Source organism: Brachyistius frenatus, unplaced genomic scaffold (genome assembly GCF_029030835.1).
Source record: "Brachyistius frenatus isolate BFR_SWC_R1_liver_20210118 unplaced genomic scaffold, ASM2903083v1 Contig_12, whole genome shotgun sequence".
NCBI lineage: Eukaryota > Metazoa > Chordata > Actinopteri > Embiotocidae > Brachyistius > Brachyistius frenatus.
Genome location: NW_027210611.1, coordinates 1,133,173 through 1,155,904, shown reverse-complemented (window position 1 = coordinate 1,155,904; position 22,732 = coordinate 1,133,173). Strand labels below are relative to the sequence as shown.

General features: G+C 39.3%; 2 protein-coding genes across 2 annotated transcripts; one reads left to right on the top strand and one right to left on the bottom strand.

Annotated features, from left to right (window-relative positions):
• Positions 1-1,160: 1,160 nt before the first annotated feature.
• LOC138617241 (desmoglein-2-like protein) lies at positions 1,161-9,630 on the bottom strand. Its single transcript, XM_069692041.1, has 14 exons — positions 9,485-9,630; positions 8,652-8,774; positions 7,814-7,969; positions 7,569-7,710; positions 7,313-7,476; positions 6,872-7,006; positions 6,584-6,769; positions 6,195-6,460; positions 5,951-6,093; positions 5,651-5,872; positions 5,063-5,290; positions 4,672-4,799; positions 4,218-4,559; positions 1,161-3,993 (listed from the first exon to the last, which is right to left on the bottom strand). Exons 1-14 carry the CDS (start codon positions 9,536-9,538, stop codon positions 2,983-2,985), a joined length of 3,300 nt encoding a protein of 1,099 aa, XP_069548142.1. The 5' UTR covers positions 9,539-9,630; the 3' UTR covers positions 1,161-2,982.
• A 2,879-nt stretch (positions 9,631-12,509) lies between these two features.
• Positions 12,510-21,033, top strand: dsc2l (desmocollin 2 like). Its single transcript, XM_069692046.1, has 16 exons — positions 12,510-12,804; positions 13,016-13,106; positions 13,217-13,416; positions 13,509-13,613; positions 13,997-14,152; positions 14,542-14,686; positions 14,773-14,927; positions 15,083-15,217; positions 15,353-15,538; positions 15,685-15,932; positions 16,097-16,239; positions 16,797-17,018; positions 18,455-18,676; positions 18,993-19,108; positions 19,245-19,574; positions 19,993-21,033. Exons 1-16 carry the CDS (start codon positions 12,754-12,756, stop codon positions 20,188-20,190), a joined length of 2,703 nt encoding a protein of 900 aa, XP_069548147.1. The 5' UTR covers positions 12,510-12,753; the 3' UTR covers positions 20,191-21,033.
• Positions 21,034-22,732: the final 1,699 nt, after the last annotated feature.

The following is a 22,732-nucleotide window of genomic DNA, read 5'->3' as shown; positions in this document are numbered from 1 at the left end:
CAGTCTTGTCAAGTGTCTACTTGTCACACAGATAAGAGTGGAAACTGGCTGTTGAACTCTCCAAGGATTTTGAGTCTGAAATATGTTACCCTACAACCACGCCTCTGACGGGGTTGTGAAGGCGCACATTTTTACGTTTGACAGCTGATTGATCATGTGCTGTGACATGAATGATGGCCAGAAGAGGAAATTCTAAAAAAAGAAATAAACCAGAGAGAGAAGTGGAACAGCAAAGTTTTGCCCCGAGTAAGGTGGAAAATACTCAGAATAGCCGGCTTTTCGGTATGTTATTATAAGTAAATTAGAAGCAAATCATGTTATTAACCTTCTCTTCTTTTAGGGAAAATGGCGCAAAGGACAATATTTATCTCAAACAAATAATACCAGAGGAAAGAAAAAGAGAAAGCGATAATTGCGAGGTCGAGCTGAGAGTTGTAGGTCTGATCCATGACAAGTTAGTCGGATCACCTCAATGAGGCCAAGTCTTATAAATTCCATGTCATAAATTAACTCACTTTTCTTCTGGATGTCACAACTGATGAAAGGTTCATTAACAAAATTGCTCGGAGCAGTTTTAAACATAAACTGACAGCTCTGTCTGAGATTGGGAAAGACAAACTTTGCAAGGTGACATTATCTGGAGGACACACCTGTTCTGGTTAGATACCAGTAGAACAACAAAGCAATAAAACAATACATTGACTAAAATGATAAAAAACATATTTTGAAGGTGGAGAAGAAAGAGAACAGAAGGGGATAAGCCAAAAAATATATGTAAAGGTGAATTGTTAAAGAAAGACGATGAAACTTTGAAATGATGAGTACTGCCAATACTATGCCACAACCACGATTTGATCATTTCAATTGTTAAGCCAAACAAGCTAAATGTTTCTATTCAGTGGTAACTGTAGAGTTGACTTATTTCAAATAAAAAAGAAAAGTGAAAAACCTTGTGAGAGCTCACATTTTTATCAGAATGAGATAATTAGACAACTTTTTCTGAATGCAACTGTAGCTGACACTCAGAATTCTTTATTTGTTCACAAGGGAGCATACTTGACTATGTGATCTTTTACCTGCTCTGATGAAATTCTATGCAACTGATCAGATTCACTTTAGACATAGCACACATCAAATAAATCTGAACCACCACAGCCATATCCCCCATCTGTTGACTGATTTTATTATGATACGAGGTGCAAAACTTAAAAAACAAAAACTTAATTGTCATTTGTACTTTTGGTACTGCTATATTCATGTAGCATACGAGAAACTAGATATGAAAATACATATTCATCAACAGCAACAGCAACAGTATCAAACAGTGTGACTCCACCAAATATATTCAGTGCTTGGTAAGCTGATCCTTGATTACTCTGCCCAGCCACAAACCCAAATTATGTTACCTTTACACACAAATAAACAAAAACAACAACATATGAAAACTATTTCTGGTAATTATGACACAAAATACATTTTACAAAAACAGGATGCTATTCTGTGCAATTTTTACAGCGTTGACACTTGGTTGATTGTACAATTTAATAATACACATATTCTGTAGAAATAATAAAAAAAAGAGTGCAACAATACAGCAGAGAAGTTGTCTTTTATTTTCTTCTTTGGTTTATATTCGTAATGACAGTTTAGCTACATATATATGCATTCAATCACTTCAACACTTTGGCTTTTTCTGCAGAAGGTTCTTTTAGCAGTTTAAAAGTAAACCCAGCATTTACCTTTTCCAAGCAGTTACTGATTAGTTTCAATCTAATTGTTAGCTGAGCAACTTTTGTCGTAGCTAAAGCTTCAATATTACAAAATGCAAAACAAGAATATTTAGAATAACACCACATTTAAATAATTCAGTACTCAGGAAACTGAATCTGGTGTTGAAAGCCTATATGGATAAATGCAACATGGTAGTAGCTACAGCTTCTATTTTTGCCCTAGTTTCTCTTAAAATAATTGTGAGCTTCTCAAGACTGATAATCATAGTTGTTGCTGCACAGTAAATATTCCCATACAGCCATGGTCTGTGCTGTTTTAATCTAGAAGAGCAATAACTAAGACTTTAAGGGTCCAATTGTGGTTTTTAAGGCCCTGGAGTACCTCTGCTGAGGTTTGACGAGAGATAGTAATCCATACCAGTGACAAATGCAAGATATTTTGGTGTAAATAATACATTTTTCACTTTCCATTTCCACAATCATTATAATCATTTTGTCAGACTCAGGGACTACACAAATTCCTAGTGTTTCCAGAGTACTAGTGTACTGCATGTACTGTGTTTCCTTCCCTTCATATCCTTCTTGGGGTGTGGAAGCGTCTGGTTAGCGTTGTTTGAGGCGCTTTAATTGGATGATACATTTTAATTGTGTGGGTGATTGCCAGCTGGTGACTTGTTCCAAAATATAGCCTTCAGGGATAACTAACCAGTAGCAACCAGTGAAGTGGTTCCTGTCTTACCATAGTTTGGCATATTGGGATCTGGGATGGGCAAGGAACTCCCTGTTCTGATATGTAACTAACTAAAGCAGGGAGTCACCTTTTAGTTTGTTCTGTGCTGTACTTCCAGTTTCTCTTTAGTTGGGAGATAAGGTCAGAGGTTTGCATTTTTTGTTTGATAGGTAAAATCTTTTTTCTCTCATTAATATACTTATAATTAATAGCGTATTGTATACACTTTCAACAAATGCATACACAGCCTCATTTTAACAATCAGCAGCCAAGAAATCAATGCACATTCTGTTATTAAAGGAGCAGTTTAGGAATTAATGGCATGTAGTGTTAAGGTTGCAGATTGTAACCAACTGAATACCACTCACCTCAGCCCCCCCCCACCATTTTTTATATACAAAAAAAAATAAAAAAATAAACAACTAAAAACTTTGTTTTGTAAATTTTAGTCTGCGGAAATATATGTCATCATATGTTAAAACAAGTGTGACATATGTAGATTGGCTAAACAAAAGGGTTTGTTTATGCTCTTGTACTGGACTCAATATTTCTCTCAGTCACTGAGACCTTCTTATGTTGCACAACCACTCTCTGGCTCCCTTGCACCTTGGGTTTGGCTGTCAGGGCAAAGTCATCATTTGATCCTTTAGAGCCGCGTGAACCCAGAGAAAAAGTCTGACCTTTCACCTGCACACCTTGACCTCTGACCTCAAAGCCCTGCTCTGTAGATCCCTGTCCTGTCTGAACAAAGCCCTGTGCTAAGTGTGCACCTTGCTCTCCTCCCGAGGACCCACTCTCCACCACCAACACTTGTCTGGACCTGGAGACGGATCCTTGTGAACGGCCTTGTGCTACCTGCCCAGTCGCTACACCCATTCCTACGTCCCTATCAACGAGTACCACACCCTGAGAACCTTGGAGCCCACTAACTTGCACCAGCCCATGACTGAGCCCAACTTGACCCACTGATTGCTGGGTGCCCCCTGTCACTAGCATCATTTGGGGCTTGGACTCGACTACATACATGGGCGTGGCAGCATAGTACATAGCTGGCTGCTGTATGAGCAGTGTCTGACTGGGAATCACTACCTTGTCCTGGACGTGTGCCGTGGGAACAGTTGCTGGAACCTGGGCTCTCTCAGTGATTCGCTCTTCTTGCATAATGGTGGAGGAGCCTGACGCTACATTGGAGGTGTTGAGGGTGTTGACGTTGACACGGTCCCTGTCTCTGATTGTTTTTGTGTGAGTGTGGACATGTGTGTGGGTCGAAGTGGACGGCCTGACAGGAGACACTGGTCTGATCGGGGGGATAGAAACTCCTGCACTCACAGACTCGGTCACCACGGTGGATCTTCCACAGATCTCAGCCAGGGTTTTAAACTTAGGCCCAAGGTCATTCAGGAATGCAAGATCATCATCATTTTCAAGAAGACTGCAACAGCCAACAGAACCTACTGGAGACTGTTGACCTTCGTAGTCATAAACCAGCAGACCGTCCCTCTGATGAGATTGGTTTGCAGCATGGTTTGATTTCTGCAAACACGTAAAGACAGAATATATGAATGGGACGTCAATAACACTGTCATTTCAATTGTGACAGAATAATACAGCTTCTACTTGATCTTACATACTTATGATGAAAACTGACAATGTGAAAATAAACAAATACACATAAATTCCAGCATTTACCATATTGTGAATATTAATAAACAATTTGGATCAGACATGGGGTTTTAATTAACTTCACAGATACTCACACTTGAATAGTACTCCTCTAGGAACTCATCAGATAGAGCCATCCCATCAAAGACCCCACCTCTGTAATGGCTGAAACTCATTTGTCCTCCGGTCATCATCCCTGTACCCACAAACTCTCTGTCCTCCTGCCCACTGAAGTGTCTATATTGGTTGTACAGGTCCATGTTCTCAGCTGTCAAAGTGGAGTTGTTGATGGCACTGCCCAAGGCTGCTCCTCCACCTGCTGCTCCTCCTAATTCAATCAATCCTCCAAGGTATCCCTTTCTCCCATAGGTGTTGATGTTCTTGGCATATATTGTGCCGCCATCGACCTCCACTGGAACGTGCAGAAGAGGAACTTCCTGTGAGAAGAAAAATGTATAATCCAGTCAGAGAAGCAGCAAGTTAGGTACATTTTTATAATATAATTATCAAAGCAGGAAACATCTAAGAGTTTCAGAAGATCTATACTACCTTGTCTTCTCCCTGTCCCTCAGTGTGATATGAGATTAGCTGTTGTTTCGTATCAAACGGAATAGCCTTGAAATCTGCGAGAGCTGCTGTACTTCCACATAGGCAGAAAATCAACAGTAGGGGCACCACTGAAAAAAACATATATTGAAAATTACATTTAACACTGTATCAGAAGATGTCGTTGTATAGTGGTCAGGTCAAATGAAGTCCAATCAATCGGTCAGTCAATCACTTTCATTACAAATGGGAAAGAAAGTAAATATTTGTTGTAATGCATCTGCCTCTTTTAAAAACTGCCTGTGGCCCATCCATTGGGTTGGGTTGGGCAAATAATTTAATGATTCATATCAAACTGCAAGAGAAAAAAATCAGTATTGATTACTCTACTTACGCAATAGCAGCAGCAGTCCCAGCAACAGGAGCAGGATACCTGCAGCTCCAAAACCTGCAGTCGCTGTGGTGTGCAAGCAGGTTTTAGTGTTTTTAAGGCAAGTGCACACAATTATATCCATTATCTGAACATCCACGCACGACTTTCCTTGCTGGTCCATGATCTTTAATGCCACTTTGTAGTTGCCTGGCCACAAATTGGCCTGGTCTCGCAGAATAGCTACGGTGTCTGAGAAAAGATAAGAAAGAAGATTTTTTTAAAACAGCTAAAAAAGAAAAAGCAGACATGGTAGTAGGGGGCCATGATTAAAGGTTCCATTCAATTTGAGTGTGCGACTGCAAATATTCTGAGAGAGAAACACCCGTGGCTAAGTGTTTTGGAGCTAAAAATATATTTGCAGCAGTTTTAATAATTGCTACAACTATATAAATAAAATATTGTTTTGTTAGAATACCAGTATGTTCTTGGTCTGTTGTGAGTCTTAAGAAATCAAATGTTTTGGAGATAATAGATAAATCTAGAGCTGGATATCTTTTTAAAGTTAACCTTGTAAAGCACTTTTAACAGGAATTTGCAGGAAGTCCTCACCATTAAGATGCTCCACTTTCCAATTCCCTTTGCTGCTCCCTTCAATCACAGTGAACTCAAATGGTGCTGAATTGGGGAACTCGTCTATATCTACTGCTGCGGCATAGATCACATTGTCCTTAAGGCACATGGTCTGAGTTTTAGAGATCAGTGTTGGACAGTTATCATTGAAGTCCTTCACCTGAATGGCTATGGTCCCTGTAGCAGTTTTTGAGGGAACCTCTGAAAGCAAGTCAAAAGAGAGATTATTATTAATCTGTTTTGCACCTCAACAGTTAATGCAATAGTGACAGAACTCACCATTGGTGATACATATAATTTCCGCAAAATATGTTCCATTAACCAAGAACTTGGACTCTCTGTCGGGCCATTTATTCAGCTTGATATCTGCTGTATTTCTGTCGATAATCAACCAGTTGTCGTCATCACGGCGTTTTGCATACCTGAAATTATATAAATCCATGCATGTGAGGACAAAAAGTGAACTATCCATCTATATATCTATTGTTAAGTACCATCTTTAACCTTAAGTATGTGACTGTACCTTACGTTGGTGGCAGTCTTTAGTGTGTCACTGTCAATAGCAGTGTAAGTAGCTATGACTTTGTTGATGGAGACCGATGTGTGGTCCTCAGAGATGGTCACAACTTTGACGCTTGGTTGGAAACGGGGGTCTTCCTTCTGATTGATCACATTAACAGTGATACGGTACAATTTTTCTGGGATGGACACACTGCCAAAATTGTACTCTGCTTTGTTGGAAACCGCAACTTGCAAGTTGAGCACCTTTAGTTCCTCATAGTCCAGGGCCTGTAGATATAAAGGACACAGCTTACATCCGATGTTGCAGTAATGTTTACTCTGATGGCTGAATCACGTCCCTCATTTTTGCTATACACAATTTCAATCCACCAGAATAATACAACACTTTACCTTGTGAATCATGATAATTCCCTCATTGGTCTGAGAATCAGTGGTGATACTGAAATAACCTCCCTCATTCCCCGAGACTATTTTGAAGACAGCCAGCCAGTTGTCAGTGTACATTAGATCCATGTCAATGGCTCTTATCCTCAAAACCTCCACATTGACTGTGTTCTCCATCACACTCCCTTCATACTGCAAATAAAATGCACATCAACAGTTACTGTCAAGCATCATCAAAAACATCTATTAAAGAAGAATAGCATAGTTTGGTTTTAGTGAACATTTCACGCTTACCCATTTTTTTTCCAGTGTGGGAATATTGTCATTTATGTCGAGAATTCTGATCTCAATCTCTCCAGTTCCTGACAATCCTTCTGGCAGTCCATTTAAGTCACTGGCTTTTATCATCAACTTATATGTATCTTGTTCCTAACAAACAAAAAAGTCAGAGATGCAATAAACTGATTAGTAGATTCCAATTTTTTATTTCATGTAAAGATTCTTGACAAACATGACTATAATTCTGTTACAGTTGCATATTGAGAGAAATATGCAAAATGTTTCTTCATCATTGACAATAATAACTAATATGGAATTAGGTTTATGGTAGAACATGTTTATGTAATGTGGTAATGCAAATTTGGCTACTATGTTCTGAAATGCTAACTTTTTTGTTGCATCAGACAACAGAAGATTTAATTTCAAGCTACTAATGAGGTCATTAAAGTGACTCACCTCCCTGTCCAGAGTGTTCTGTTGAACCATGACCTCCCCAGTCTGAGAGTTGATGGAGAACATCCCAGCTCTGTTGCTCTGCTGTACAATGCTATAGTGAATCTTGGAGTGAAGTGTTCCCTCTTGGTCAGCATCAGTAGCTATCACTTTCATGACAACAGTACCTAGAAATCACAATAAAGTTGATTGAATACTGTTGGTATTTTGTTTTCTTTTTCTGAAGTCATATCACAATACGTAGTATATCTTAAAATACCTGTTGCACTGGATTCATTGACCCGTCCGACTTGTTGCATTTCAATGACAGGTTGGCAGTCATTTTCATCCTCAACGACAATTTTAAGGTCAAGAACAGGTTCAGCGTTGGTCTGGTTGATGAACTTTGCCATACCTTTTAACTAAAAAATGTTTTAAAAAGCAAAAAAACAGAACAGCTTTTTTACCATTTCTTCACTGTACAACTCATGACTCCTTGTGAACTTTGTTTTAAATTGAACTTACATGAAAAAAGGGGGTCTTCTCCCGGTCCAGAATGGAATAGATTTTCACAAAGCCGGTGTCTTTGTCAACACCAAATATATTAAAAGGGGTTTCGTTAACACCAGGCCCCGATATAGAGTATACTATCTTCGTGAAGTTCTCCTTATCTGAGCGAATCTGAAATATAGATACATAAACACAGAATGGATCCTTCTTGAAACATAACATCTTAAATTACAATGAAAGTATAAATCACAGTAGCCTTCTTACTGTATGTTTATATTATGAAAAATAAAAAAAATCTGTATTCTATGAAGCATATTTTCAAATGAACATCATTCAGATGTAAACAAAAGCATGTGATATTACTGTTGTTTTTCATTCAAACTGTTTTCAGTCTGATCTGACATCTGAACATACTTGCATTGTTGTTAGTTGGCACAACAACAATTGTAACATGGCTCAGATAATTAAACTTAAAGCAACATCTAGCTGAGATATGAAACAAGATAAGCTTGTGTGTCAAAATATCTGAACAAAGATGCATTCATCATCACGTAACCCATCTGAACTGACTCGTTATGAATGTATAAGTCTGCCAGAATGTGTCAGGAGTGCTTCTCACTCATACTTCTAAGCTACAAATGTGACCTGAGGATAAAACCAGTCAGGTGGAAAATACAAAGATAATGTTCTTGACGATGACATGGGTATTTTAAGGATTAAAATGTTGCGCTACCTAAAGTTAAATATCTGCAATAAGCTGTATAGCTATATTTAAAAACATCTAAGTATAGAGTTAGGATATTCAGTATTAATATAATTCTTCGTAAAAAAAATAGAGCAAAGAAGTACTCACTTTGGCTATAAAGTCATAGAGGGTGTAATCTTGGTTTTCATGAAGTTTCTTGGGAGCTAAGATCCACTCTCTTTTCTGTCTGTGTAACTGAGGCCCGTTTCCTTCTGCCCCCACAGGAACAAGCTGCAGGTAAACAAAGAGGGAAGAAAAACGTTATAATTGTGCATGTGTAATGATTACAAAATCATATGGTATATTGTTGCTCCTCACTCATATGACATTCATTAAGACATTATATTATTTACACCAGAAGATGCATGATCCTTTGGGGATCTCAGTTATGCAGTTACGTATACAGCCTATTAAAAACAAAATAGCAACAAAATATGTGCTTACAGAGAATTTCTTATTTCATTGTCATCGTGGCTTCATCAAAAAAGTTTGAAAAAAAAAATCATGTCTTTTAGTATGCATCTAACGGGAAAATCGGATACACTAAAAACAGGGACTCTTAATATAATCATTCATCAACTTCAAACCTCCATCGAATTGAGATGAGACTCTTTGACATGTGATAATGACTTACACCTCACAGCTGGACCTGAGTGACCCCAAAGTTTCTTTTCCACATTATTTATGCAGCTACTTCTCTGAAGAGGAAATAACGAACTGCTACGTGACCTTCCAGAAGAATAAGTGAGAGTCCATACAAACACGGAGACTGCGCATTTACCTCCTGTTTTCTATCTATCGCTGTAGCTATGATTTTATCGCTGAAACGTACGAGTTTAATACATTGGCCGGACAGGAGCCACACCTGTTCCAGATCCGCTTTTCTACACAGAGGAATTAACCTACAATAACATGTTGCACACACTGAACCGTTTACTCACAGTGAGGAAGAGCACCAGCAGAGTAAACAGGCAGCATTTCAGCAGTGGAGCCATCAGCTTGAAGATAAAAACTAGAAACAAAAAACAAAAATCAAAAAACGTCTTAATCGTCCCGTTGAGGTGAAACTGCGTCAGTTTGACTTGCTAAGTAAGGTATTGTTGGTCGGGTACAGACTTTAACCCCTTTGGAGGGGGTTGGAACAAGTTTTACAGCAATAGGCGGTTCTTCGCTCCGTTTGATTGCGCATGCTGCTGATAACAGGCGGAGACAAAAAGGACGCTACTAAATCCACTTTGTGTGTAGCTGTGATATTTGTGTGCAGCTTTATTGTCTAAAAAAATACATAGCAAACAGGTGGCTTGAAATTAAACAAAATCCCTCCAAACACGAATTAAAACCAGGCAGATGTACTTTTCCTCTTTTTTGTATGAACTTGGAGTGGCAATGTGTGAAGTATTTTTTTTTTTCTTTTTCTTTTTTGGATAAAACATGACAACAAAATTAACATTTCTACCTTCACTTTGCAGCACATGATTAAGTCTACAATTTATTTATGATTTTGATATTCACTTGAAACATGTATCTGCCCTTGTGGCCAATACTTTCTCACTCATCTGTAAAACTTCACCAGTGCCCATGAAATTCCCAGGGAGGACACCACAGTTTCTGACTTCACTGCTCATAAACATTTAGCGGCACACTGGATTGTGTCTGCACATAGGTGTCGGTGTGTTTGCTTTACAAAGAAGCACAGAGATTAAATGGGATGCATGTTGGCACAGGCAGAGTTTGCGCTGCGAAGATACGTGAACCCTGTACTCCCCCATGATCAAAGGTGTGAGAGGGGAACTACAGTATCGGTTTATGATTTATGGGCGTTGAGCTTCCACTGTGCCATTTCTTTTCACTCAGTGGGAATGGTTGCCCTATAGGAAGGACTTCACTGACTTTTTTAGTCAGCATAAAAGCACAGCACAAAGATGAATGGATAGTTTCGATGGTGCTTTAAGATACAGTACATGAAAAAAGGTGGTACGTAGAAGGATCGAAAGAGACTGTTGCAATTACACTGTGTGAGATCAAAGATTTAACAAAAATATCTTACCATGGTCTCTGAGAGATTTTTTAAACTAACTGAATTAAAATGTAACCAACAAAAAATGTGGATTGTCAGGTTTATCTTCAAAAATGGACTCTGAAATGCAGTAGAGTGAGTTTGTTACACAAAAAAAAAAAAAAATAAAAAAATGCAGGGGCTGGGTGTGTCACATGTCTGAAGTTCAAGTGACCAAGCCACTTTTGGAGAATGCAAATCCTGTAAACATTTCAGTGTCCTTAACAGTCAAAATTTAAGAGCAGCCTCAGAAAGCAATGTCCTATATATGTACTGGTGTAAAGGTGCCGTGTTAATAAGGATATCATCTTTGGCACGTTAGTTGCAATCAATGAATGCATTAGAAAATATTAAATCACTATGTTGCAACAACTTTTAACGCAGGCGAGAGTTCTTGGGAAGTGAGAACTATTTGATGACAACGCTTCAGTTGATATGACTGTAAAATACACCCAAATAATCAAGACGGTATTATTCATATGAAAAGCCCGAGCACCAGTAAGCAACATGTGTCACCCAAAAAATAACTCCTTGTATGACGTGAACACTTCACTCTGCCAGTGGTTTGGCGCTCATCCAAAGGGTGTGGAGAGCTGAGTGTCATGTCTGCTTTATAGATGTAACCTGAAACTTTTTTACCTCTGGGATACGTGCTGTATGTCACTATTATAAACTGAACAACTGGATTCACATTTGTCGTTCAGACCTGCGGTGACTGAAAACATCCTGAGTCTGCTCTTCCGGCAATCTGGCTGCATCCTGGCAGCACAGACAATTTGTTGACGTCACGCAGAGGATGTGTTCAAAACTATATCAGCAATAGTGAACAGGTGTGTTCCAACCACCAAACCTACCAGACCTGGCAACAACACAGTCTAGTTCAAGATGAAACAGGTAAAGTCATACTGCAATGACGACGAGACATTTGTGTATCTCCTGAGAAGTTCCAAGTTATTGGAAGAGTCTTTCAGATAAACCTTTGGCCTTCGTAAATTACTTTGGTAATTAACATAATTTATCGGTGGTGACTAATATTTCTACTGTTTATCACAACGAGTGGACGGTGTGGGAGAGATCCGAAAAAGTGTCACTCATAGAATACTCAGAAAGATAATAGATTTGTTTTACTGTACACGGGAATTCATTTTCAGTTTTGCTGAGTCTGTTTTGCATCTGCTGGTAAACATTTCCAGCCCCAAGCCCTTTCATTACGTCCACACCCATGACTCACAGTCTTCCTGACATTTTTCTCACCTTTCCTGTTGCAGGCCCCCTGCAGAAGTCTCACTTCCCAGGGCATTCTTTTACAAGGTCCACACATCAGCCTACAGTAGATCCTTGTGTTTAAATAACACAGGCCCACAATTGTTTCAGGCCCGGACCACTCTAACTTTTATCAGCAGTTTCTAGAGATAGTGAGAGCTTCGCTGTGGGATCACAGCCTCGCCCCCACACACCAGGCTTTCATTCAGCTCACATTCCTGTGGTGTTAAGTGAGGAGCCCAGTTCTGTTCCTCCTACCAGAATGCTTCAGTGGAGTTGCAGAGGGGAGAGGAGGGGCAAGCAGAGGTCAAGCTCTGTGTAGACCTGGGAGAGGTCTCACAAAACAAACACACAGACAAACAAGAAATTGCTGCAAGGATTAGTGCAAAAAAATATGATTTAAAACAAAAGAGCTCCTGCTCTTATAGAAAGCGGTGTAAAAGTCATTTGAATGGTGAATTATGTTTGGTTCATATGCAGCTTTAACTCTTTTCTGGGAAATTATATGCCGTCTAGTTTAAGGTGTTGCAGCCTTCTGCCACAAGACTAAGTCAATGTTTCCCCCTGCTGGTGGGAAAAAAATACACACCTGCAAACTTTTAGGAGGGTTTACGTGCTCAGTAAAAAACGACACAACGCTTGAGCACAGACCAAAGGTGCTTCTCCTGCATGTTGGGAGGTTCTTTGGGTGTGTCAGCCGGGGTGTGTCCGCTGACTCACCGCCAGTAACGACAGATACGGACGGCTCCCTTTGACTTGCACGCATTGAGAGCACAGGTGAAGAAACAGACGAGTGACAGTACACCGAGGACAACGCATCTGTCATCTGTCGCTCTCCGATCGACCAAGTGGACTCTTCCTACCTTTCGGACCGGGACAAAGTCCGTCAACATGTATTCAAACATGGGGAACGTTTTCATTTTTAACATCTGCGTAATTTTGGTAAGTGTTTCCAGTTCGTTTTTTTTAATTATTATTATTATTTTTTTTTTTAAATATTGAACATTAGTCTTTATTTTTCTACATTATACCAAAAAGTTCGTACCTTTTAGTTTTTGTCAATATTTGATGTTGAAGCATACACTTTCACAACAAACTTTCAAATGCGTCAACCCTATTTGAAACTGACTGAAGGATCGATTTTCTCTTTCAGCTCCTGTCCCATGTGGAGTCGTGTTTAATCCCGGAATCTCTCCACGTAGTTGTGCCACAAACAATTCAAACTGGACACCTAATCGCTAAAGGTATTTTCCTGATAATTTGTTCATGGCATAACTCTGCATAAACTAAACCAAAAGTTATAGCCGATCTCTTGCACTTTGAGTTTTTAACTGAACCCGTCTCGGTTTTCCAGTTGTAGCTACCGACTGTGACGCCAAATCCGTGCAGTTGATTGTGAAGGACACGAGTTTTACGATAAGAAATGGAGATCTAGTAGCTGCAGCTCCTGTGTCGGTGTCATCGAGGGGTCGGACATTTTCTGTGTCGGTGCAAGACAATAGCGGGCCGGGAAGCGAGATGGAAGTTCACCTAGTCTGCAACACAATGCAGGATGTAAGACTTTGCTGTACATTCTAACTCGTTTATACAGGCCAGAATGGGAGTGGGCCCTTTTACAAATGTCTTGACTTGTTTGCATGCCACAGCACTCGGATCAAGTCCTCCTGAAGCGCACTAAAAGACGCTGGAGTCCTCCACCCTTCAACATACTGGAGAATGACGGGGGGCCTTTTCCAAAAGACATTGAAGTGGTAATTTCAATCTTGACAAAATATGAAAAAAAACACGCTTTGCTACGACACACGTCTTTTCACACGTTTTCTCTTGGGTGATTAAATTGTTGCCGGGTTATGCAAGTCACTTACTAACAACATTACTTTTAAAATGACTCATTTCTGTGATGTTCTTGTTTACACTTGTTTTGACCAAACTGTCTATTGGAGCTTGCTTAAGGCTTTAATGCAGTCACGTTTTGACCCTCCTTAATCCATTTGATAGCACTGCTCCCTGAAAGAGGCCACACAGATGCCTTATTAACTATGATGAATAGTTCAGGAATAACAGACTACTCCTTTGTTAGCTTTTTTGTTTTGTTCAGTCGAATCTGTATGAATTTATTTGGTTTCTTTTGTAGATTGTATCCGACTCTCAAGCCACGCACAATGTGTACTACACCATCAGTGGACCTGGAGTTAATGAGAATCCAGTTGGTATGTTCAAAATCAACAGTGAAACTGGGATGTTGACTGTGTTCGGACCTGTGGATCGTGAGGAGTTCCCAGTATTTAAAGTGAGTGCGAAGAAGACGCTGCAACAAACAGTTATTTGCTCATGAATTAATCATACACAAATGTCATAAAACAGTTAAGTAGGTCAATCAGAATTTCTTTTAAAAAAACAAACAAAGTTCAGTTTGTTATCACTTAATACAAAGAATCTGTCACAATACTTGCGGATTCATTTTCTGTCAACTTTGATTTGAGCTTTGTTTCCCTAATAAACATTCATCTGTATTTGTTCGGGATGGCATCATTTCTATTTGACCATAAAGTACAAGAGTTGATGGGAATTATAAATGACCAGTCTGACACTGAAAATAAAAGAAACCATACGATATACTTTGCTCTTCTTTGCATATTTGTGTGTTATCGTTGTAAAATTTTGCTTTTTTCTTTACAGATGTTGGTCCGTGTTCATAACAGAGACCAAATTGAAGAGACAGATTTACCTTTGCCCATCCAAGTAGAGGTGGTTGACATGAACGACAATTCTCCAGAATTCACAGACAAGCTAATGTTTACTGTGCCCGAGAAAAGCAGCGTGGGTGAGGAACAAGAAATACACAACAGTAATTCAGCGAAATTTGCCATTCAGTTTGGGTGCTCTAAATGATCATGATTTTCTCCACAGGGACAGTGATTGGGAAAGTGAACGCTACAGACAGAGACAAACCAAACACCGCCCATGTGAAGATCAGGTACACTCTCTTGTCCGGATTAGACCGGTTTGCCATCAACCCAGCAACAGGTGTCATCACCACAGCAACCAACACCCTTGACAGAGAGGTGCGCCCTGCCATCATTGTGTTCATGATTTACTTTATTTATCATTTAAATGTAACAGATGTTAGATTATACAGGTGCTTTACATTGATTTCTTGCTTAATTTCAATTTGTGATTTATCTTTTACTTTTATCATTTTATTGTATTTCTTTTTTAGGTGCAAGACAAGTATATGGTGCCCGTGCAAATCAAAGATTTGGATGGTGCACCAAAAGGTCGGTCCAACACAGCAACCGCAACAATTATGCTGAGTGACATCAACGACAATCCGCCGACTTTCACCAAAACGTCTGTAAGTGGTTTGAAATGGGAGACGATACATTTCAAAAACAGGCAATAAATAATTCAGCTGGACAACTGAAATAATGTCTACATTGAAAGATTTGCTGTCATCTAAGTAACCTAATCTTTGTTTGTTTCCTTTTAGTACAATGTCAGTATCAAAGAAAACGAAAGCGAAAAACTTATCCTTCGAATTCCTGTTGAAGATAAAGATTTGATAAACACACCAAACTGGATTTCCAAATTTGTGATCACTAAAGGAAATGAAACCGGAAATTTCAGGATTGACACTGACCCCGAAACAAACGAGGGGCTCCTGTACATCTCAAAGGTGAGTGTGATTTCATATTAAAGTTATTATTTAGTAGTATTGGTGACAATATATAATGTGCCACACATCTTATGGAAAGTTCCAGCCTATATGAGAACAGATTTGTATTTACAATGCACCTCTTTTATGGTTCCTTGTTTTTCCAGCCTTTGGATTATGAGCAGAACAAAAAGGTAAAGCTTGAGATTTCTGCGCGTAATGAAGCTAAGCTGAGCGGCACCAACGCCCAGTGGCTGTCCATCCCTGTGGATATCGCCGTCACCAATGTCGACGAAGGCCCAACATTCACTGCTCCTACTGTCCGCTACACCGTCAAAGAGAACACACCAAACGGCACTCTGATAGGAACTTACACAGCTGTAGATCCTGAGACCAAGAGCAGTGATGGTATCAAGTAAGCAATCGTACATCTTCTCATGGCATACTGTGGCTAATAAGAGACCCTACTGCAGCTAATTCTCAAGACCACGTTACTTCTCTCAAACACCGGAGGGCAGACTCAGACTGCTAAACTGGATGTGCTGGTATTAAACAGGTACTTTTCCCATTGTGTCTTAGGTATTACAAGGTCACGGACCCAGCCTCCTGGATCAATGTCGACAGAAACACTGGAGAGCTGAGGGTTGCAAACACAATCGACAAAGAGTCGCAGTTTCTCCAGGATGGACTTTACAATATCACCATGAAGGCCATTGATGCTAGTAAGTTGCTCGTGAATTCTATAAGCCACGGGGAGTCCATACAGGAAATAACACAAGCTCAAATACATCTCATGTTCTTTTATGATTGGGCTGAACCTTTGCACCATTCGACACCGTGCTGTTGACCAATTCATTACCTGCATCTGTCACCTGATGGCTATTTGCCAAACTCAAAAGGAGACAGTGCTTCTGTAAACCAGCTCTGCCATTAAGAAAACTGTGGTCTGGGAAACTGTCTATTTTATGTGCCACGTCACCATAGACAGTTTATTAGTCAACAGCAGTTAAGAATACCAGCTGCACCTATTTTTACGGCTCGGCCCTGGCTTTGTTTTACACCAAGTTGGCAAGATTCGTTGTGACTGGACATTTACAATGACTCTTATTTTCTTGTGTGGTGAGTAATAGTGATAATTAGGCTCGTATCCCAATGCTTGTCAGAATCCGAAATTTTCAGATAATTGACAGCGAAGAAATAACACGTTCTGCTGTTCCTATGTGCCGGCATGCCCACATTTGTTCTACGTGGGAACTAATGTATTACTTATATATTGCAGGCTCCAAGACAGGAACAGGAACAGTCATCATTGTGGTGGAGGATGTCAATGACAATGTGCCAGAGCTCCCCACCGCTGAGCAGGTGCTGTGTGAGAAGGAAGGAGAGCTTGGCTCTGTGCTGCTTGTGGCTGAAGACAAAGACCAGTCTCCCTTCTCTTTCCCCTTCAGCTTTAGCTTGCCACATGACAACAATGGCCAATGGTCTGTGACCAGATTTAATGGTAGGTGGTTACCTTTGTACAAATTTGAACTAAGAGTGTCTTTTAAATTAAATCGGAAAATAACTGTTTGGAAAGTGTTTTAATTGCACTATTAAATGTCTGCATCAGTTACTCACACTATGCAGCATGCAATATTGATTGATTGATTGATTGATTGATTGATTGATTAGACACATGTTTACTAACAGCAAAGCATTATTGAAACAAACCTTAGTGCATTTTTTGTCCCGTGTGCTCCAACATAAACCATTAACAAAGTATCTGACAGAGTAGCACTCTTGGTTAATGAGCAAGCGAGAGCCAGGCATGAGAGGGTGTTGTGGAAGTTGTTCATTTCAGAACTCTACTAATATTACATTTTTGATACAGATACTCATTTCAGTTTAAGATTAAAGAGCCCCTGCAGACATGTATCAAGATAAAAAAAAAAAAAAATACTCTACATGGAATAAAGCCTGTCTGATATGGTTTTTCCACAAAAAAAAAAAAAAAAATCACATCTCATTAAACTTTCTAAAATTACATCTACTCATTCTCCCCTTATTAAAAATTCCTGAATCAATGAATATCCAAATTCCTAAAATTTCAGAAGTTTAACTGTTGGACACAACATGTCTCATCTTCACCGTAACGTCTGTTCTCAGTGTATGCAGTGGAGGCTTCAGGTTTCCACATCAAACTTCTATAACTTGACAAACATTGGCCTCTAAACTATTTGTGATATCAAAATCATGCTCGTCGGCCCGCTCCTTAAAAATCTAACTTTTTATGAACATAGAGAAACTTTACAGTGTCAGCATATGATTGAAAAAAACTTTGAATGCCAAACTCTGCTTGTACATCATTCTGCAAAGCGGAGCTCAAATATTCAACTGCAGGAACAAGAAGAAACATATTTGAGTGAAGGGGCACTTTAATATTATTGAGTCTAAAAAGATTTGGAATAAATCTAATAAAATAGAATTGATATCCATTTTGTTTTTACAAAAATGCAAACATGAAAATTTCTAACAAAGATTCATTAATACATTGTTGTTGTTTTTTTAAAATAACTGTGTCCATAATATGTAGTGAAAGGGACATTTTGCAGTTGAAAAAAGACTTGATGGACAAACTTTGCAGTGCTGACACTTTTTCTGAGACGCTGCAAACGTACCTTTTATATTCTTTTTGTACTTATCAGACAGCATAATGTGCCAACACAGATTTTAGGTGGCGTACAAGTGGATTCATGAGACTTGGATTTTGCAGCATGGGCAATTTAAGTCTATTGTGATGGGATAGGATTAATATTTTGATACTTGCATCTTTGGATGAAATGTATGTTAAAGTCATCTGATCTGTCCTGAAATTTCAAATTTAATGAATTTTTCACTGTATTTTTTGCCATTTTTTGGAGAATCTCCTGTTAATTGTTACATTTGTTTCCTCCACAGACACAGCAGCTACGTTGGAGCAGATCAAAGCGCTTCCTACAGGGAATCACGAAGTTCCCATGATCGTTTCAGATCTGCAGGGCGAGAGTCGACCACAGACGGTGAACGTAAAGATCTGCCAGTGCAAGGATGGAGTCTGCTTGGCCAAGCAAAGCTCTGTGTCATTAGGGCCACTGGGTTTACTGACTCTGCTGTTCCCTCTGGCACTCCTCCTACTGCTCTGTGAGTCCCCCACTGCTATCTTCTTGCCAGCAGACTGGTGTAGACTACACTGTGTAGATAATGAAACAAGGCAAAAAAATAAGGCATTTTTTTTTGTCTTCGAGCATGTGTAAAAGTGCAGGAAGAGTGATAGAAAGCTGAAGGTTCTCTTGTTGTTTATTTATTCTATACTAAGCAGTGAAACATACAATAGTATTCTACAGTGTGCAATGCAGTTATGTGCTCTCTCGTGATGCTTACCACACATGAAGCACTGCTTATAACAATAACATAATCTTCGTGCACTCATTTCTTACATACTTGCTTTCATTTGCAGGTTTGCTTCTTGCATTTTTCTGCACGACAAAGAGAGACAAAATGGAATTTGAAGATATTGGAGACAGTGGTGGAATCCTGCTCAAATCCAACATTGAGGCCCCAGGGGACGAAGTGGTGAGGATGTTACAGTGAAGGCATTGCCTGAGCTTACAATATAATCTCTATAAAGCAACCATATTTTCATTTGAAAGATGTTTTGCTTCATTTATTTAGTTGTTGCTTGATTTCTTATTTTCATTTTGCTCTACAGGATTCAAGTCTCATCACTGTTCCCCATTTTGGGGTTGAACAAGCAGCAAAGGGCTCAACTAAGGGTTCCTTGCTGAATGTAGGATGGGTGGGAAACAAGAGCTCAAGCACAATCGGAGGCCAAAACACACACGAGAATGGGATTTATAAGGGTGGTATCAACACAACTAATATGCAGGAGTACTATTCTGGCCAGTATAGCAGCCAGTATGATGCTCAGCAGCTGGGAGGTCAGTTTGTCAGTAGCGGTGTGGGCCTCGACCACAGAAACCTCATCCAGGACTCAGCTTTTCTTCAAACCTGGCAAACAAATGGCCGCTACCTACACCAGGTAATGTTGTTTTACGAATACAGACATGTTTAGGGTTTTTAATTTTTATAATACAAGAAAAAAAGGGAGAGAGTGGCAGAATGAAATGCGTCCAGATGCGAACACATTTCATTTTCTGAGGTTTAATAACTTCTTTGTTGTGTTAGAGCTCAGGTAACTCTCATGTGCAATATAATCTTGTTCTCTAAGCCTCGATGTTATCCTCAGTAAACTTTAATATTTCTCAACTTCTTGGTGGGAAATATTATTTCTCTTAACTTGTTGATGAGTTGTTTGTTCACTGTGTAATATCTGACTGCCAGTCATATCCTGAGCAGCCTTGTGTTATCACAGGGAGTAGTATCTCACCTCCCATCGCACAGGCTTAGTCTACACCGAGAAATAACCCACTTCCTCTCCCTTTCACGTTGTCTTGCAGAAGCTGGGTTATCTGGGAACAGAGGAGAACGGGCGATACGCGGACGACATCATCCACTCCTACGGGTTTGAGGGGGAGGGCTCTGCAGCTGGCTCTGTGGGCTGCTGCAGTGACAACGGCGACAGTGACAACCTCGACTTCTTAAACACGCTCGGACCAAAGTTCAAAACTCTTGCAGACGTCTGCACAAAGACATGAACAGTGACGCCCCAGAATAATAGTGTTTACTTGTTGCTGCACAGAATGTGGAGGCGTGGGATCTGAGTGATTGTCCCTGAACATGAAAGAGAAAAAGAACAAGCACTGCTCTGCCATTGCTTTGTGTTGGTTTCTTTTTTCGCTACTTTTTTTTGCTAAAAGTCTTTTACACTGAAAACTATGCAGATGCAGTCAGTTGTACGTACGTTGCGTTGTTTATGACTGGGTATTAACATGTTTGCCTTTGGAGTGTTGGTTTTGCAGGTTCATAAAGTTTTTTGTTTTGATACATGAAGTGAAGGGCTGCGGGGGTTTTCTATCAATTAGTAACATATGTGGGTATTTGTTTTTATCATCTGTATACATAATTCACGTTTTCACAATTGTGTGGATAATTTTAATTGTCTGTTAAATTGAAGTGTTTGTTTTTTTTTATAAATATGTTAAATAAAAATAAAAAGCGAAAGGAAATAAAACCATAATTTAACTGCCTTCTTTAATACTTCCCATAAGAATATTTCATTTATAATTACACGTTCGAAACAATGATGACGATTGACACCAAAACCGTACATGTTGTGTAAACACATTCCATTGTGGCTCCTGACTGTCAACTGGGCGTAGTTTCAGCCCTCTGTCAATGAGGCTATTGCAACACAGTAATCCTGTGAAAGTCAGCACAAGGGCGTGAATGGGAGGGGTGAGGTGGAACTGCCACTGCCTGCCACCGTCTGAATATGATTGTCTGTATACAAGAGGCCTGATGGAAGAAAGGCTACACGGTTTAGAAACATTCCTAAAAACCTGCAAGTTAAAGGGGATCTGATGTTACCATAGGTGTAGCTCTCAAGTTATTCATGTTAGAATTATTGAAATAAATACATGTTTCTCGTCTTGAATTTTTGCTTTTCTTTGAGGGAGCTATAATTTCAAATAGGAGTCATAAAATAATTTTGTTTTGAATGTGCTATAAGCTGTAACAGCTAGACGCACTAAAGGCTTTGCAACACCCTTCCCTTTACTGTTTTGACTCCCTACTTTGCAGAAAGAAGTGTTTGCATGTATTTTGTTGAATGATTTACAGGGTGTGGGGCAATGTGAAGGGCACAATGTGACAACACTGCCAAACTCCTCTCCTCCTTGCTAATATTTATCTCCAGTACTCCAGTCCTTGTTGTGCGTTTCTAGCATGATACATGTTCTGTTATTATCCAGTCTCCATGGCAACAGTGCTACAGCTGTCGTCAAAAAGGTGTTTCACTCTACCATAATTGTGAAGTAGTTTCTGTCATAGAAAGTAAAATACTTCATTAGCCACGGTTTTCCAGTCACATGAAATTTATAGTAGGGTCCATCCAACTTTTTAATAACACCTTTAAAATAGCGAAATTCTATAGATAAGAAGCTATGCTATATAAATAAGTAATAAAATATAATAAATGTATTGAAACCCAATTTGAAATCCCCAGTAGCTCATAATCTTATTACACAGATTATGGATTATAAACTTAATTCATAGATAATATCAAAGAGCGTTGGTGCTCATAAACAATTCTCCATCTTTTGTTGATGCCATGCAAATCAAGCATCAATGTGATGAGTTACAAATGAAACTGAAGCTGGAAATATAATCATAGGGTCTAGAAAAGACCATCTGTCATGCGATTGTAGTGATGAGTATCAAATATGATCGCAAAGAGCAGAAAAAAGAGGGAAATTAATTCTTGGAAGGAAACCGGCCTCTTGCTATGATCAAACGCTGCAATCTGGTTAAAAATACAACAATATTATCTGCACAGATTAAAATAATAGTGTCACAATTATGGGAGGATGTGAACGAGATGTGAACATCAAGGGTTTTTGCTCGAAATCCCACTGGGGCCAATTAAGAGAATCTTGAAAAGTCACTTAACTCAAAATAATGAAAATAAGCAGTTAACCCAAATATCTGAAGAAGGCATTCTTAGCATAGACATAGACAATAAACATCCTGCTTTTTTCTTTTTAATTACTAGTCTCTGCAGAAATAAAAGCTTTTGTTTAGGACTGGTCTTCTAGAAATCTGCAATGAGAAGCTGCAATGATACAAATTCCTCAGTATTTTTAGAAACACACACTGCTGAGGAAATGCCTTCATTTTTTTTAAACCAAGGGTTCAGTATTTAACATGTTGCGGGTATAGGAAGTTATGTTCTCTATTTTACTTCTGACTAAGGAACTGCTCACAGTGATGACATAGCATCGAGACTTGGGAGTGAATTTTACTTGAACAGCTAAATCATCTGACGCACAGTTTATTTATAGGCGGTTACCACTCAGTGAGTGTGAAATATGTCAACGAAGCTTAAACTGAGAACCAGGGAGGAAAAAGTTCAACATGACGGTAGCAGATCCACGGTTTCTCTCATTCACTGCAGTGTTAACTACATTTTCACACATTTCATATAAAAGCATAGGCCAAAAGATAACTTTCTGTAAAGGACTAAAACAACAAGCTGAGCTGTCCTAACATATGGTGTGTGCCATGGGACCTGCATGACAA